Below are 16,790 nucleotides of genomic sequence, written 5' to 3'. Positions count from 1 at the left end.
GTTAGTTGATACGACCCCATTCATATCTCCCATCATTATGATGTTGTTGTAGTCTAGATAATCCAGCATTGTCTCCTGCAACTTCTTGTAAAATTCCGATTTCCCTTCATTAGGTGCATAAATTCCTAATATCAGCAGTTTCTCTCCTTGATATTGTATCTCAATGGCCAAAATTCTTCCATGTTCATCTTTAAATAGGAATTTAGGTGACAGGCTCTCTTTTGCATATATCACTACGCCTCTCTTCTTAACTTTGTCCGAAGATACAAATTCCTGGCCCAATCTTTTATTTATTAACACTTTTCTGTGGAGCCTCGTCACATGTGTTTCTTGTAAACAAATAATGTCCAATTGTTCTTTTTTTAATATATGAAATATTTTCTTCCTTTTTTCCGGAATGTTACAACCATTAATATTCCAGCTCAACAGTTGCAGAGACATCCTGAATTATCTGGTTATTTTTCAAGGGGTGGTATCTTCTCAGGGACTTCAGGTTCCACAGATGCTGATGTTGGTATTGGCGTTGCCTCAGGCCCAGAAGGTAGTTCAATTCTTTTTTGAAGGTCCTCTCCGTGTGTAGACAGGAATTTGTCTCTCTCTTCCAGTGTTCTAACTTTAACCTTTCTCCCTCTAAAGGTAAAAGATAATCCTTGAGGAAATTCCCACCTAAATGGAATTGCGTTGCTCCTTAGTAGTTTAACAAGTTCAGAATAGGCGGTTCTAAGGTCAAGCAGTAGTCTTGGGATATCTTTATAAATTTCAATTCTTCTATCCAACACCTCCAGTGATTTTACAAAGTGTAGTCCCAAAATCTTATCCCTTTCCTCCTTTGATCTCAATGTTATCAAACAGTCTCTGGGCCTCTCCTTCTTTATGAATCTTCCAAGTCTGAAAGCTGACACAATTTTTTATTTATTTATTTATTTATTTATTTACTGTCCATTCACACACTGCAGTAACTTCAGAATGCTTGTAGAATAACTTGGTTTAATTACCCCCTTAATTAATTTTAACTACTATTTTTATTTACACAAGCTGGAGTGATTAAAGGGTGGTAAGGAAACTGGCATTCTGTCCTCCCAAGAGCATTGGGAAGAAGGGGGCTAATGAGAGATAGAAGTGCCACTGTAGCAGAGTCAGGAGATGGGGAAGAGCCAAAGTAATACCCTCCCAGGAACAGTGTCTCTGCGCATCCTTCCCTTGCTGCGACCCAGTCCACCACTCCCACCAGTGTGCTTGGCTGGCCTCCTCACCCCCTACCTCTTCTCACTGGGCAAGCCACTCCTGGGCATAGTGGAGGAAATGGTTGACTTGATCCAGGAAGACCTGACTTCAAACCCCTTTTCAGCTATGAAGCTTGCTAGCAGCAGACACATCTCTCGCAGCCCAATATACCTCACCGGATTGTAGTGAGGATAAACAGGGGAAAGCCATGTACGCTACCCAGAGCTCTTTGAAGGAGAGGGGAGATACCGGTATTAATGATAGTGGTGAGTATTAATGCTGCATGATTTGATTCAGGAGAGAAGTATGCTTTTATGAAGGCTTCATAATTGGTTCACATGGGATCATATCTCTAGCCTTGATACATTTCTCTGAGATTTTGTGAAATTCATTTCAGAGTTATAGTAACAGTAGCTCAATCTGGCTTGCCTCTTATCGTATGCAACCTCCAGAACCTCTGCACTCTCTGGGATTATGATGTCCCAGATACACTGGAGAGAGAGAGAGAGAGAGAGAGAGAGAGAGAGAGAGAGAGATTCTGAGTGCTTAAGGCTCAAATGATGATAATCAATCAGTAGCAGGCTATGAAGGTAATCCATTGTTTTTCCTCTCTAATAGATCAAATCTTATGGGGACTAAGTTTACAGTGTATGATAATGGAGTAAACCCAATGAAAACAACGTTGAGCTTGGAGGCAAGTAATCTGCGCCAGGAGCTAGCTGCTATTTGCTACGTAAGTACCATTCATAAGCAAATGTTTTTCAGTAAGGTAATTAATAGCATGCAAAGCTGTACCAACCATTCAACACATTTGTGACCCACACCCATACCTAAATCAGGGACACCCATCGGCGGAAGCCAGAGAGCAGTGATGCCTTTTGCCTGGTTGGTGCTGCGCTCAGACTGTCTTCCCAGCGCATCCTCCTCACCGCTATCACACTTGCTGAAAAATAAGAGGATGTCCAATGATTCCTCTGCCGTCTTGTGTAGTTCTTTTAACTGAAGGGGCCAGATGCTCCCCCATCCAGTTCAAATGAGGAACAGTGGCATCATGTCCAAGGGAGGGGCAGTGACCAAGTGCCTCTAGGAAACTATGATTACCTTTAGGAGCAGATTTTTCAGTGAGAAATGGGCACTGGCCTTGATGCTCTTAAATTAAGTCTATGTACATAAATTGTGCAAGAGTGGGGTTCATTTCTCTAGGTTTATTATTGGACACCTGGGCCTCTTATGCAAAAACAGATTACAGTGTATAATCAGAGGTGGTGTAAAACCAGAGTAAATGGGACTGGTGGCTGTGTCCGTTGATTCATTCTGGCCATAAGACTGAGAATATCTGCATCCATTTGCTAATGATGGTGAATGTTGTTTGCATGAGTCATCCAACCCCAGCACAGATGTACTCGGGATTTCTTTACCCTCAAATGACCCATTTCTGCTCAAGTCCTAGACTTCCCTGGAGCAAATGCGACTTGCTGAAATGAGCATCTGATATACAAGATGCAAAATGCTCTTAGCTCACGATGATCACATGCTCCTTTGCTGTGCCTGGGTCAAGCAAACTCCTGGTTCCGCTGTGGGTCTGAGTCATCCAGCCTGCTTTGAGTTGCACAAGCAAAGCCAAAGGTTGGCAGTAGATTCACAACCAATTGCCAGATATTACAGGACTGAAGAGAAACCCTAGTCAGCGTTCAATTTATAAAATGAGAGGTGCTTGGCCTGCCTCCAAATCATTTCCAGTGCATTGGAAACCGTCATCCTTAATTCTAAATGAATAGGACCTGGGTGAAAGAAAGACTCTCTGCAAATGATCAAAGTTCTTTCATAAGTTATTAGGTTCAGACCTGATATTTAAAATGGACTTTCAAGGCAAAGGCTTGCATCAGATTAAGCCCTATGCAGGCAAACCATACCCCCCCCCATTTACATGGGGGTTACGTTCCAAGGGTGGGGGACGCGGGTGGCGCTGTGGGTAAAACCTCAGTGCCTAGGACTTGCCGATTGTATGGTCGGCGGTTCGAATCCCCGCAGCGGGGTGAACACCTGTCTTTCGATCCCAGCTCCTGTCCACCTAGCAGTTCGAAAGCACCCCTAAGTGCAAGTAGATAAATAGGTACCGCTTTATAGCGGGAAGGTAAACGGTGTTTCCGTGTGCTGCGCTGGTGCTGGCTCGCCAGAGCAGCTTCGTCACGCTGGCCACGTGACCCGGAAGTGTCTCCGGACAGCGCTGGCCCCCGGCCTCTTAAGTGAGATGGGCGCACAACCCTAGAGTCGGACACGACTGGCCCGCACGGGCAGGGGTACCTTTACCTTTACGTTCCAAGGCACTGCACATTTAAGCGAAATCATGTATATTTGAAACACCATTGAAAAAGCCTGCAAGCACCCTGTTCTGCTCCTTTTTGTGACATTTTTGGGTCACTTCCAGGTTCTGTGCGATGTTCTTGTGCATGGTTGCACATATATTGAAAGTGCTTAAATGGGGGGTTGCTGTACCTTGTGCAAGCTTCAAGTCTGAGAAACTCAGGAACCACTCATCAGAAAAGTTTGTTTGTTTAATATATTGTATTTACACATTCAGATGTCTTTTAAGATCATACACTGCATGGTCATTTTGTATATTATAGCCACATTTGGGAGCACTCTTGGCTACATATCTGTGGAAGAATGTGGGCATGGTTTTGCAGTCCACCTCACAGGATTATGCACAAAAAAGTTGCATGAGTGGATAATCAATTCCGACAAAAAAATTTCCCATGCCTGGGAGATGTTCCCAAAACACATTCTATGCAAATTGCTGAATCGGATCAGAAGTGGCCCCAAAATGCATATTCACTTAAGTCCTAGGTGTGTACATTTCCAATAGCATTTTCAAACACTCGTGACTTTAGAGAAAACCCAGGATCCTGAATAGCTTTTAAAACAAGGCAGTCCTACAGAAATGGCACTGCTGCTGATTAATAAATCTACAGCTGCATCTAATGGTCACAGTTAGAACTGCAGCAGAAGAGAGATTCCAGCCAAGTCCTTGGAAATATAACAATTAGTGAGAAATGGTCCGTTGCTAACCTCTTGACCACGTACGTGCAATTTAGTTTGCATAAAACTGTGACATGGACCTCACTTATCAAGTTGGGCTGCAGTACCAACCGTTTTTGGAATACTACCGTTGAAATAAGTGTGTGCAACTGAGTACGCAGTTTTTGCAGTTGTGCACTTAACATTACTCAACTGTGATAATGGGTTAGCATTCACCTGCTTGTGTGTGCTGGGTGCCAGTAGAGCACCAGTTGCCAGCTGATGAATGAGAAGTGACAAAATTATGCAAGAGGAGATACCTCTCAATTGCCTCCCTTCCACGGTGAATTAGGAGGGGCATGTGGTCACATTAGGAGAAGCTGATGCCTATGGACTTAGTCAGACTATGCAGTCCTGTTTAAATCTTACATGTGCCATGAGCTTGGTTGGTAGTAGGACAAGTGGCTACATATAGCCTCTGAGATCATCTACTTATTTTGCCTGCGACATGATGGTAGAAAAGAAGGAAACCCAAGCTGTACATAATGGCCAAAGGAAGAATTTCTCTTCCTACTCCTGCTGCAGCCTCCTCTGTCTCACTGGGTGCAAGTTCATCCCTTTGGTCCTCCTTCATGTCCAAGCCCAAGAAACAAAAGTAGTTGGGAGCTGCAAAGGAGCAATCAGGAGGTATCAGGAAGTCTTTCACTCTGGCCAGAAGCATGGGAGCTACGTCACACTCTCTTCACCCACCCCATTCATTCTCACTGTCTCACCACTCTGAGATCACTGTAGCTTAAGGTGATTTACTGCAAGGGCCTTTGTAAGGGTTACTAAGATATGTATGCCAAGCACTTTCAACACACAGAAGTACTATATAAAAGTATTTATTTATTTATCATTACCTGCTCTTCACCCTAAGCTCCCTGGGTGGGTTGCAACATTAAAACACATATCAAAAACAGTTTAGAACAACTTGCAATCACAAAAATAAGGTGGGTCCTGAAAATATACAGTAACTGTCAAAAACTGTCACTTGTTGCATTCTTGTTAATGATACTTGTTGTTGGGTAGTGCAGAGCTGCAGCCGGTGCTGAAGTGTCTGCACATTTTTAAACTTTATGCAAAGTATGTTTTATGAAGCGCCTACATTTTCCCTTTCCCCGTGAACTTACAAGGTAAAATTGAATATTTTGGGACGCCGTTGGCCAACAGTGGGGTGGCTTTGTAGCAACACCTTTGTAGGCTAATTACTGTTTTATCACCAGTGATATTTGTTTGGAAAGACTGACTTCCAAAGGAAAGATGTGTGGTATTCAAAACGCTTTTCCTATTCATTTCAAAACAGGAAACAAATGTTTTGGGGTTTAAGGGTCCTCGTAAGATGAGTGTCATCATACCAGGGATGAATATGGACCATGAGAGAGTTTCCATCAGGCCACGCAATGTAAGTCACTCTTCTCAGTAAAACTAGCTCACCTGCAATGACTGTGGGCGCATTTGTTTAAGCTAAGGGTTTGCCAGCCTCTTCATAATGAGTCTCAAGTGTGTGTGGGAGGGTGTATACTAAGACAAGTTGTTGTTGTTGATGATACATTTAAATATCTAAAATAAAAGTAAATGTCACAGGCTGTGGAGGAGCGATACTGGAGATACAAAAAACCTAGCTGCCATAAAGCAGTGATAGAACAGATGCTTTTCATGCCAAAGGTTCCACATTCAATCACTGGCATTTCCAGATTAGGAGAGAACACTGAACAGAGAGAATACTGAGCTCAAAGTTCTGTCTTAGTACTGTGTGCTAGGTTCCTAATCTGAGTTTCACAGATTACTGCAGGTGAGATTTACCCAAGGTGCCGGTCAATAATATTCTCATGGCTGCAGCTGCCTATGCCAATTTCTTCTTCTAAGTTCCATGTGCAGAAGCAGACGTGTTTAGCTCATCTCCAGAGACAACTACCTTCAACTAACTTCTACTCATAGTAGACTCACTGAAATTAAGAAGCATGACTAATCTAGGTCCATTAATTTCAGTGAGTCTACAGTTGAGTGGAAGCTAGCTGACAACAACACTCGGTGCAAGGAATTCAAGGAACTTAAGTGTTGTCATGCAATTTTAACCCCGTGAGCATTGCAAAAAGCTGTTTTCACGGTGGTATGGTAAAATTCAGTGCACAGAGCTCTGTGCTCGCTGTCAGGGTTGCCGCTCTTCTGCGCATGGTACCAGTGGCTTCTCACATCTGCATACATAAAAGCTGTCATGCTTGCTGAAGTTGTGAGAATGGGTCATTAACAAGGAGCCTCTGAATGATAGGTGGCTTTTCTTTTTTAGCAAATACAGTCTGCACAAGATACTAGCGGCTACAGCTCTGCATACAGAGAAGCTGTCATGTTAGCTTAAATCATGTATCTCAGGAGTTTCCCTGATTCATATTTAATATATGAAATCTTTAAATAAAAAAGCCACTTGTCTCTCTGTCATGGTCTTCAATCTCATCACCAATAAAGGAGACACTTGGAGAATAGTTTTGGCATCTGACCTTGAAGTGTGGGCAGACAGATATGGGCGATATGGGGGCTGCACGTAAAGACTGCTTTTTGAGAGAGTGATGGCATGGGGGTGGGCACATTCTGATGTTGCATAAACCAAAAGTAAAAAGTAGTCTTTTGCTAAAATGATGTCTTTTTCCTTGGCTTTCATAGGAGCATGAAACTCTCCTTGCAAGGTGGCAGAATAAAAACACAGAAAGTGTCATTGAGCTGCACAACAAAACTCCAGTCTGGAACGATGACACCCAGTCTTACGTTTTAAATTTCCACGGTCGCGTGACACAGGCCTCAGTGAAAAATTTTCAGATTATTCACGATAATGATCGTAAGTACAGCTGCTATAGCAAAACTGCCTGGAAATGCGCTTATTTGTCTGAAATCTGATAAACAGAGGGAGGGAGAGAGAGAGAGATTCTGTTTTTGTTACACTTTGCTCAGTGTCCAGTCCCCCAACCGTTCTGTGGGTGCAAAGGCTTGACACAGAAGATGAGGAAGTAGGGCAGCCTGGTCTAACCTGGTGCTTTCTAGATGTCTTGGGGTACCGCTCGTACCATCCTTCACCATTGGCCACACTGGCAGGGGTTGACAGGAGGTATAGTCCTAAACATCTCAAGGCTACCAGACTGGAGATGGCTGAACTATTGTTAACTAGTTCACAGAATTAACCAACACCAAGCAATTTGACTTCACCATGGAACTCAGTCTGAGCATGTACTAGTTTTTGAGAAAGTTGGAAGGTTTTATGTTGGGGGGGGGTATAGCTTTTGGTGGTGTACACATTCATTTGCTATTGTCACTGTTGCCGCTAGTTAAATAGGTTTTGCAGGCTGCTTTTTTTAAATATGGCCACCGAAAGTGATGAAACCTGAAACAGAGGAATGAACATGCGCACCATGGGGATCAAGGCCTTTGCTACACTGTGATGTGCCCCACAGTTTATGGGGAGAGGAGACTTACACCCCTTAACATTTGCCTGGCTGGCAAGGATTAACAGTGAAGGCAGAGTAAAGAGTATTGGGAAAGGCTACTATTGAGTGAGTTCAGTCAGGGTAGCAGGCTGGGGAGCTGAGGTGGGGGCAGGGGAGAAGGATGCTTTGCCCCGTCTCTTCCTGATTGCTGCAGCTGCCTTCCGCTTCTCTATTCATCTCATCTGCATCTCTGTATCCTTTTTCTGTTTCCTGGCTCTGCCCTTTATGAGGACATCCTTGGTATGAGAGGAAGCGCCAGGCAATTCACAGCTGGCCAGCATCTCAATCATGCCCCTTTCAACTCTCTAAAGGAAACTGTCTCCCAGGCTGAATTCATTGAATCTGGGCGGTGAAAATGATTTTTCATCTTCCCCTGCTTTATATTTTGGACTACAAGTTAGTGTGAGACACACACACACACACACACACACACACACACACACACACTGAATACACAGAACCTTATATTGATGTCCTTGTACTGTGTTTCTTTACTCCCCACCCCCACCCTCTTTCAGCTGACTATATTGTGATGCAGTTTGGCCGTGTGGCAGAAGATATTTTCACTATGGACTACAACTACCCAATGTGTGCACTTCAAGCCTTTGCTATTGCCCTGTCCAGTTTTGACAGCAAGCTGGCTTGTGAGTGAACTAGCTTACATCCGAGCCTCTCTACCGCCAGGACCACATGCCACCAGAAGAAGGAGGAGTAAAGAGATGTTCCAGGTTTTCTCTGGTGTCATCACTGGTTTCATGTTTTAACGGGGCAGGTAAAATTTGCTTTTTTGAAGGACCAACCCTTTTGCTGGAGAGAAAATATTTTAAAATTCAGGACTTTCAGGAAATATTTTTTTTCCATCTAGTCTCTATTTTTTTCTGGAAGGGGCATCAGAGATCTGTAAATAGAAATCCTATCTTATGTCCTCAGTTATGTGATGAAGATGTGCCATGAGGTACTGTACCATGGCTTAAAGTGAAAACACCATTGAGAGTGGTGCTTTTTCTTCTTCTTTCCTAAATCCATGACAGCTACCGCAACACAAATCTGGTTTTAAATTTAAGAAGTATTCAGAGGCTGTAAGCATACCTCAAGATCACGTTAAATTCCTTGAGAGCTTCACATCACCCACTTTAGAAACAAGACCACGGGAAAGATGCACTTTAAAAACACACACACGCACCCAGAGATGAAGGTAGCATTTGGTCTCAAGGCCAAGACCAAACTTAAGTTGTTATATTGCTTACGTGGGAGGGGCCTGATGAATTTTTAGTCATGATGGGAGATGGGCGAGAGAGAAACAGGAAGCACAAATTAATGTTGCACAAGTCACTTGTAAGCAAAGTTGTCATTTTATAGACGTGTTTTAATTTAAACCTTACTTTCAAATGCAAAGTCATTGTTATTTTTAAAGGAGAGAATCTGCACTCTTGCAAAATTGCCATATGGATGCTAGAAATTATGTTATCTCATAAGTCATATCTGGGGAACTTCCTGTTATCATCAAGAGCACGCATTCAGTTTGCATGTATGATGCCTTGGGTTCAATCTGTGGCACATTCAGTAAACACAGAGTTGTGGGACTTGTGACCCTCCAGGTTTTGCTTGATTTCACCTCCCAAGCATGGCCAATGCTTGGGGATGAGGGGGTTTGTAGTCCAGCAACACCCAGAGGTCTGCAGGTTCCACTTTTCTGATCTTAAGATTCTGAAGAGCTGGGCTGTAAGACTTGAAGAACTGCTGCTCATGAACACTGTCAATATTGAGCTGGCTAAATTCAGGTCACCTCCATATGTTCTGTATGGCACTCAGTTACTTGGATGAAGACCTCTTCAGACAACTGCCTCTGTGGCAGCTGTTTAGAAGATAATGCAGCTATTGCAAAATGTTACGATTACAAAATATGTCCTGCCCTTTTGAGGACAAAATCTAGAATTACCATATGCTAAACCTACAGTGACTGATACTGTCCACGTATCTGTTTTCATAGAAAGGACTATTAAGTTGCACATTGATGTGAAAATACCACCCACCGAGACTGAGCCAGTTTGCTGTGCAAGTGTATTTTAGGTTACACGCAAAAGTGGACATGAAAATTTGTGGTGGACATGCAAATTTATTTTTTAAAGTGTCCCAGTTTTAAATATACACTATGCTGCCTTTTAATTACTAGATCAAAATGTTTCAGAAGAGTACAGGCTGTTGAATATCCTAATTTATTGTATTTTAAGTTCAGAAAAAGGTACTACAAATTGAGCTGAAAGGATGGTTCGCCACTTTGGTCCAGATTCAGAGGGAGAATGCAGTAAGGCAAAGCACACAGCTTGGGAGAAACCAAGGTGCCATGCGAGTTGTAGGAAGACACTCTTTCTTGGCCATATCAAGAGAAGGCTGGGAATAAACAGCTTCACCACCAATACCATACAAGGGTTACCGGGATTCACTTTGGATGTATGTCATTGTGTAGTGGGCAAGAAATACTTCAAAATCTCCCCTCCTAAGTCAATACACATTAGCATTCTATTATTGGATGACAACGAAGCAGGGACCATGCCCCAAGATGTGGAGAAACCCTAATATAATGACAGTTCACACAGCACGAGGATTCACCCAACCCAGTGAATTTCCATTTTCTGTGGGATGATAGCTGATTATGAGAGTGGTGAAATACTTTCATGTGGCCATGCAATATGCAAGGAAAGAGATTTACGGCATCCCAGATTATGGATTAGCTAAAAACCCACTGCAAAACTCTGCCAATGAACTCTACATAAAAATCTGATAGAAGAGCTTTATGGCAGAATCCAAAAGAGCCTTATTCAACATTATTTTTTTTTATTTTAAATATTTATATGTCAGTCTTCACCCTATTTAGGATTTCAGGAGCAATTGTATCATGATACATATACAATAATAAAACAGTTAAAAATTGCAATCTTAGAATGCCTAGGTAAAGAATAACACATTTGCCTGGCGCCAAAGATTGCAACATAGGTGTCAAGCTAGCCTTTTTTTTTAAGAGAGGACATGGCACGAGAGAGGAAAAACTGCTGGAAAAAAAGCCTTTTTTGTTTTGTTTTTTATTTACATGTATTTATCAACCACTTAATATTTAGGAAAAATCCAAAGTGGCATACATAATTTTTTAAAAATACAACCTAATTTCAAAAATCCTCATTGACCAGTGAAATAAAATAACTTGCTAATGTTGCTTGTTGGCGTCAGTTGTTTAAATAGCATACCTTCACTAATCTTAAAGCAAGAGCAGATTGATATTAGAAGAATTAGATTTAGGCTGATTTCTGTGGACCTGTTCTCCGAGAAAGAGTGTTGCAGCCTCAGAAACGTGACCATCAGCCATTTCCTCCAATTTACCAAATATTTGTATGATAAGAAAATAAGATCCAAGGACGCGGCTGTGATGAGAGTTTATATCCATCTGGACTGTGTGATTTTAGATATTCAGATAATTATGTTCTGTGTATTTGCCCCCTGTGGGGAGGTAGATTTTTACAAAGAAGGGAGCAAGTGGATTTCCTTGTTCAAGTGTGCATTTGAATTATTGTTGCTTTTTAATGCCTTGATTTCATAGATTCTTTCAGCAAGGCAAAGGGGCCTCAGTGGGATTATCAGTAGCAATCCTTTCCAAAGTGAGTAGCTGGGAAGACTTGAGTGAGAGTTTGTTCATGCCTTGGGCCAAGTTATCAAAATATTCTAAACAGGGAGAATTGTTGCTGTCTTTACCCACCATCAGTCATTACAGAAAAGACATGCATTAAGCACCAAAGAATTTCAGGTTTTAGATTACTAGAGATTTGGATTCAGGGGCACCTTATCAAAGTGCATGCGAGGGAAGCAAGATTCACAGCAACAAATTAGGCTTTTAAAAAAATTTCTTTGTGGCTGGAAACCAAAACAACTGTGAAGAGCTTACTTACTCCGCCAAACTTTTATTAGGCATTACAATTCTAGGCCAACATAAAACATCCATATATAAAATTTTAAAATATATAGGAATAAACAGCCATGCAAAATATATAATAATGAGGATTTTAATTGGGATTTCTTCCCGCTAAATAGTGCCATTCACCACCCGAAGACATACTGTTGACAAAAACTCAACCACCCTTGCAGTTACTTCCAGGTTGATGTCAGATAGAATCTGATATTTTCATTGTGCCATGATGTTAGACTACCCAAAAAAGAGGATAGCACACATTTTATGTAACTGGTTGTACAATGGACAGTAGAAAAGAATTTGTTCTACCGTGTCCGGAACATTCAAAGAACATCCACAATGTCTGTCATTTCTGGGGAAATTTCAAGAGCAAGCATTTCCAAGGCCTTAAGTGCAGTAACCAAATAGTCTTAAGGAAATAATAATCATAAAGGATAGCGCTTTGGAGAAAAAGGTGTTTCGATTGCCGAAAGAATCTACATCTCTGCGTTTTACAGCACCCTTGTTCGTTAGGAGGACTTGAATAGGTCAAGTGTTTGGGCAGCTGGGCTGGGCAAGATGGTTTATAAAGTTATGCATTGAATGGGGGAAAAAGTAGATGCCTCCCAACATTACCAGAATTTAGGGGTCAGCCAGTGAAATTGATCACAAAGCTGTTTGTTCACACAATGCATGATTAATAAATGGAATGTTCTGCCACAAGGTGAAGCTTTGGGCACCAGCATGGCACTTTCAGAAAGGAGCAGACATTCTTGGGCTATTAAACATCATAGCTAAAAGGGTATCCAGGTTTAGATGCAAAATGTTACTGAATTGGGGTTTTTTTGGGGGGGGGTACCGGTTACTTAAGTTCTCAAAGGGGGTGAACTGCTTCCAGGGCTCCCTCCTTCCTGGAAGTTTTACACTGCTCCAAAAAGCATTGCTCTAATCCGAGGTGTGTGGAGAGTGGCTGTAGTTTCTCAGTGATGAGGAAAACAACTCGGCATGCACTCAGGTGGAGCACTGAGGCTGACATTTGGCCCTAGCACCTATCTCAAATGCCCGCCTCAGTGCTCTACCTGAGCGCAAAGCTGAGTTGGTTTCCTCTTCACTGAGAAACTACAGCCACTCTCCACATACCTGGGATTAGAGCAACGCTTTGTGGAGCAGAGCATACTAAATGGTAATTCGCTAATTCGCTTATTCGCGCTGCACTCCGAAGGCTTCAGGCAGCTATCCCTGAAGCCTGGAGAGTGAGAGGGGTCAGTGTGCACCGACCCCTCTTGCTCTCCAGGCTTCAGCGAAAGCAATGCGAAGCCTCCGGAGCGCGGAGGGAGCGCTCCCTCTGCGCTTCGGAGGCTTCGCGTTGCTATCGCTGAAGCCAAGGAGCCTGCATTTGCTCCATAGGACACACACACATTTCCCCTTAATTTTTGGAGGGGAAAAGTGCGTCCTATAGAGCAAAAAATACGGTATTTGTTTTTGAATACTGACTGCTTTTCTAACAAAAGCATCTAAGGCCACAACAAAACCCATATTTCACGCATGTAGCTGGTGAACAGCATCATCCAAGACACAAATGCAATCCTCTGAATATGGAGAAAATGCAATATCCTGGCCATATAAGAACATACCTGTTCTCCGCACAGTGTTATTCTTAGAAATGGCATTATTCTAGCAGCAGAGAAATATCAAGGTGATTGTTGTGTAAATGCCAGAGAAATAAAGGATTAGGGTGAGCAAGGTTCTGTCGCTCATGCAGAATGAAAATGAAAGGCAAATAAACTAAAGCCGACTTATAAAACACTCTAGAAAGTATATTCTATTTCTGTCCCACCTATATTGCTCCTAGGGCTGTCATTACTAAAGGTTACGCTGCAACTGCTTGCCTATCCAGAGGCTGCCACCCTAAACATACTAAGGAGCAGGCAAGCATGGGATGCCACTCTTGGCGTAGTTGGTTTTCTTCTACAAATCTGACTTAGAGGCTACTGGGTTGTATCCGGTTTCAATCACCTCCAAAAGAAAAGAGGCACTAGTTGAAGGCACTTACATAATACAAAACCTAACCATGTTTACACAGAAACAGGTCCCTGTCAGTTCAGTTGACTTGCATTATTCCGACAGAGTAAAAACTGCAGAAGGTCCAACATATTTGATAGTCCATTCGAGAATTAGGTTGCCCTGCACACAGATCCTAGGCACACTGACTGAAAGGTTCGTTCCCACTTGGTTCAATGGCCAAATAGGTGCACACAGCGTTACAAACTAAAGCAGTCATCTTTGTTAGCAAAGGAAAATAGATTCCATAGTTCACTTTTATGCACATCCCTGTCCCTGTGGGCACCCAAGCCTTAGGCTGTAGGTGGGCTCCTGTGGGGGGTGGGGGTAAAGAAATAAAAGTTCACCTCCTTTTCTGCTATAATTCCTTCTCCAACCCCTCCTGGTTTAACTTGTCACAGTCTTCTTTAGAAGCAGCATTCTGTGGAATCGGAAGTAAATGCGAAGTGTCTCTTAAGATGATGCTTGCAATCTGCATTTTTAATAATAATAATAATAATAATAATAATAATAATAATAATAATTTTTAATTTATACCCTGCCCAGCTGTCTGGGTTGCCCCAGCCACTCTGGGTGGCTTCAAAAACATATAAAAATATAATAAAACACCAAATATTAATAATAACAATCTGATCCGATATAAAAAATGTCACAGTAACCTTAAAACAAACAACTTATATCAAATAAAGCAATATTGGATAAGCCATTAAGATCTAATAGTAAACAGTAAAATTAAACAGCAGCAAATAATAATTAAACAGTTTACACTTATCAATTACAATAATTACTAATCTATAATCAATAAAAATAACAGCGAATCGCAATGCATAAAAATACCACAAAAGCATATACTTATATTTTAAATCTTCTGTCCAGTTTATCAAGAGCACCTTTTAAATTTATGGATAACTTGCTAAAAAGAACCACACTTCTGCTCAATTAAGCTTTGCAACAGCAATTGCTCCCTGCAGGAGAGGGTGACCTCTTCGGGTAGTCTGCCCCCAGAAACTAATTTTATCCAATGGATGCCTGCATGTGTGCTCTAGTGGGGGTGGGATTTCCCAGTGGCTAGAGCTGGCCATCCAGTTGAGGCCCTTGAGTCACTAATGGCAATGAAACAGGCCAAATGATGTCTAGCGCATGAGTGGCACAAGACCTGGCACAAGAAGTTGAGTGAACACAACTTAGTGCACATAATGATACGTACTATAAGATGGCGTAGGCAGTGAAGGTCTACTTGGCATCCTCAGTTGCATCCTCAAGTAGCCACCTGGTGAAGCTCTTCAGAGGGGTCTGCTGACACGAGCTTCAGTGACCCGGCAACAAAATAGCTCATCTCTCTGCAGCACACAAGGATAGTGTGGCTTTTATTGCAGATATGTAGAGGTTTGTCAGCAGATGCGTATATGGAAAGGGTTTCTAAAAGCAGAAGTTTGAAAACTAACCCTCTAACATGTTTGTTACCAGAATGCTTTAGACAGAAGCCATGGCTGTAGAAAGCAGGTACCAGTTTGTAGTGCAGGTATGCCCTATACTGTCCTGGATTTTACGCCAGCCTGTTTCATTGCATCCCAAAACAGCAAAACCCACCATCCCGCCTGTTTAATGTGCCTTATTCATGAGACACTTTATGATTTGCTACATTTTGATACCTAGGCAGCTTTAGTGAAAGCATGAATGGGCAAAGAACAAAAAGCCGTGTGCAATGGCAAACAGATAAATCAGTCAAGCCCCCCTGTCCCCAAATTTGGAAGATTGCATGATTGGTTGAGTTATCTAGAGATATTTCCAAACAGTCAAGAAATAACTTTGGTTGTGGTTGTTTCATTTTTGTAAACACACAGCCTTGGGGAAAAAGCATTTGTTGACCTCCCGGGTTATTTCCCCGCCATTTGAAAGCATTGGCTGCCAGCATGAAATGTACATTGGATTTCTTTTGAAAGCAGCATTTGAAACTTCTGCGATACCAACGTATAAATAAAAGTGCCACTATTTTAGGTAATGCAGTAATGTGGTGCAGGAAAAAGTCCTGCAAGGCAAGCATTTTAAAAGCTGGAAAGCTCAAAGACTCTGGACAAATGCAGAACACTAAGTGGCAGAGTGCATTCTCTGTCCCTAAAACAACTTGCAAAGAGATTTGGGTTACATGGGTGTGCCTTGAGGCTGTACAACAAAATGTAATTTTGGTGATTATTTGGTTTGAAATAAAAGAAACACAAATGTTTGGAGGGCTAGGGCCAAATATTTATCCATTGTAATATGCATTATATATACTTAGCCAAATTCAAAACCTTTAACACTAAGGACTGCTTTCTGATATTGTGAAAGAATAAGGAGGCTGCTATAGTGTTTGCTCAGTTAGGCCCCTCCATCAACACAAACAGTCCTGTGACAATATCTAAAGATTTATGTTTGCACAGGAAAAGGACTTGGTAAGATGTCTTCAGCAACTAATCAGATCAGATCGTTGATCTCCCACCAACCTTTCTAGTTCTGTCCTTACTTGGGCATTTAGGAGAGACTGGCTGGAAGTTAATCCATGAAAAATCTACCTGCAGCACAGGTCGCATCTAAATTAGGACTCATGGGAGAAACATCACCTTAACTTTTCTATCAGGGCAAGCTGTAGGTTTGAGAGGGCCTGGAATTCCTCGTTTTTTGTGTGATTACTTGGTGGCACCGGAGGGCATCAGCAGCACTCTGATATGCTGGATCTAGCTGCTATTGGTATTGTGCCCCCAACCAATGCTTATATTGGAGGCATGGAGGAATTAAATGGTGACCCACCTGTGTGGTGCAGGTTGGAGCTCTGGACCAGAAAACAACAAAAAGTGTGGTCCAGGGCAGGCACCAGCAGTGGGTCCTGCTAGGGATCAGGTGTCCTGACAGTTGCCCATTAATGCCAAGGGGGTGAAGCCAGCCCTGAGTTTTACCTCCAGCTCGGGATCCACAATCAAGCCTGGTGACTTTCCAACTTTAAATCTGGTGATATTCTCTGCCTTCTCCAGAGCGGGGACCTGGCCAAAGACTCTCTT

The 16,790-nt window shown here is 42.3% G+C and overlaps 1 protein-coding gene across 6 annotated transcripts in view; it reads left to right on the top strand.

Annotated features, from left to right (window-relative positions):
• The window catches only part of TUB (TUB bipartite transcription factor), a 131,071-nt gene extending 120,104 nt beyond the window's left edge, over positions 1–10,967 (top strand). For all 6 annotated transcript variants that reach the window (XM_080975238.1, XM_080975235.1, XM_080975239.1 and 3 more), the window contains 4 exons: positions 1,843–1,957; positions 5,588–5,686; positions 6,943–7,114; positions 8,276–10,967. In XM_080975238.1, coding sequence (XP_080831364.1) covers positions 1,843–1,957; positions 5,588–5,686; positions 6,943–7,114; positions 8,276–8,409 — 520 coding nt within the window. In that variant the 3' untranslated portion in view covers positions 8,410–10,967. The remainder of the gene's footprint in view (positions 1–1,842; positions 1,958–5,587; positions 5,687–6,942; positions 7,115–8,275) is intronic.
• Positions 10,968–16,790: the final 5,823 nt, after the last annotated feature.

This window comes from Podarcis pityusensis, assembly GCF_964106645.2.
Source record: "Podarcis pityusensis genome assembly, chromosome: 1".
In the NCBI taxonomy this organism is placed as follows: domain Eukaryota; kingdom Metazoa; phylum Chordata; class Lepidosauria; order Squamata; family Lacertidae; genus Podarcis; species Podarcis pityusensis.
The sequence above is the reverse complement of the archived record's forward strand: the minus strand, read 5'-3'. Positions and strand labels throughout refer to the sequence as shown.